Source organism: Chrysochloris asiatica, unplaced genomic scaffold (genome assembly GCF_000296735.1).
Source record: "Chrysochloris asiatica unplaced genomic scaffold, ChrAsi1.0 scaffold00139, whole genome shotgun sequence".
In the NCBI taxonomy this organism is placed as follows: Eukaryota; Metazoa; Chordata; class Mammalia; order Afrosoricida; family Chrysochloridae; genus Chrysochloris; species Chrysochloris asiatica.
The window spans coordinates 2771156-2773008 of NW_006408657.1; the positions used below are offsets into that span (position 1 = coordinate 2771156).

The window sequence follows — 1853 nt, forward strand, 5'->3', positions numbered from 1 at the left end:
TCGAACTGCTGACCTTGCGGTTCACAGTCTGATTCGTAACCACTTTAAATATATAAATTATAAAATCTTTAGCAGTTTTCACAGTACTTAAACGTGTTGAATGGTCCATTTAGTTTATGATAGAAAATACTCTGAGAGTTACCTTAAGTTGTTCTTCCAAAGCAGCAGTTGCATGATCGCCACTAGTTTCATCTACCACCACCACCATGTGTGTGAGAGAATTGACTCTCACTTGTTCCTGTTCTAGGTCTTCTTGAAGCACCTGGAAGACATAACAAAATTGTTGTTAAAAATTACAAGAATACTCATTTGATCTGTAAACCAAAAACATTACTTACCAAATATGGGTGATTCTTTTTCTGCCATGTTTCAGGAAATACCTTTTTTCTTAAACTAGAACTGTTGCATGCAATTGCTCTGCTGTGTCGTTGTTGTTGTTAAGTGCCATTGAGTTGGCTACCATTCATAGCAATCCTGTATAGGATAGCCAAGGAGCAGTTACAGGGCTTGAAATGCCTACTTTGTGGTTAGCAGTCCAGTTCTTATCTTATAGCAAAATTTAAATGTTTCTGTTGTCAATTAAAATCAAAATCACAAAAAGAAAGGATATGTTGAGAAATATATAGGTGGAATGTTCTATTTCTTGTTTTATCTCCTCTCACCTTTTCAAATACTTTTTTTCTGAAATGACCTGTCACCTCTGACATCTTTAATCTCTCATAGTCTATTAAAGAATTCATGGCATGGTGCTTTAGAATAAGCACTGAACTGATACTCCTGTTTTGGCACTAAAGGATCAGCATTGGATGACGAACCACAAGGTTGGCAGTACAACCCTGCCAGCAGCTCTCTGGAAACCCTAAATTGTTTGCTATGAGTCAGAACCAAATGAACAGCACTTAACAACAATAAGCAAACCTTAAAGGCCAGAGGTTCAAACCTACCAGCAGTTCCATGGAAATCATACACAAGGTTGCTGACTTGATGGTCCTTAACAAAAAGTCTATTAAAGTTCTCCATCACCATACCAAACAAAACTAAGTTTCTTGACTTATCAAACCACTCCAATTAATTCCTTATAGTTTGTTGGAAATATACTGAAAAATGAATTTTTCCCCTACCTGGATATTGTTTTACCTTCTTTATAACACCAATCTCTGGGTCCACTATCCCCTGGAAACATCTCTGTATAAAAATCACCTTCAACTCCAGCTTCCCAGTTCCAATGTTCATTTTTTGCTCTTTTCATTCTTTCTTATTTTCATGTAACACCCTCTCCTGATTATCACCCCACATCAGTATCTGCAACTTTCCAGCTCCTTTGATGGCTTTTTCTTTTTGGCTAAAACAAAATTAGGAGGCATATGTATTTCCGTCACAGGAAGAAGGAAAGTCCAAATGCCTTAGACAATAAAACCTGTGAAAGTTGGAGACTATGTAAGTCAGAACCTGTTAGAGAAGGAAAATTCAAATATTTGCCACTTAAAACAAATAATAGAAAAGTATTAAGATTGACCACTGTCACAGGTGAAACAGTTGAGAGACCTGGAAAAGCAAGGGAATACCATCAAATTCTGACCGTCACATGTGTCCTTGCATGATCTAGCAACTGCCTACCTCTCCCGTCTAATTGCACACTGGTCCTGCCCTTATCACCATGATTCAATCACAGCTGGCTTCTCTGTCTTCCATAAATTTGTCAAGCTCTTCCTTCTTCTTGAATTGCTTATCCTCCCACCAATATTTAAATAATTTTTCCCTTAGAATTCAGGACTCCAGTTAATTACCACTTCCCGAGAGATGAGGTTTCAACATTTCTTCCCCAGTTACTTTCTATTTCTACAACAGTTAAA

General features: G+C 37.3%; 1 protein-coding gene across 2 annotated transcripts in view; it reads right to left on the reverse strand.

The window, feature by feature from the left end:
* LOC102838260 (dystrophin-like) overlaps positions 1-1853 on the reverse strand; it is a 3237302-nt gene that overhangs the window by 2139385 nt on the left and 1096064 nt on the right. For both annotated transcript variants that reach the window (XM_006870143.1, XM_006870144.1), the window contains exon 13: positions 143-262. In XM_006870143.1, coding sequence (XP_006870205.1) covers positions 143-262 — 120 coding nt within the window. The remainder of the gene's footprint in view (positions 1-142; positions 263-1853) is intronic.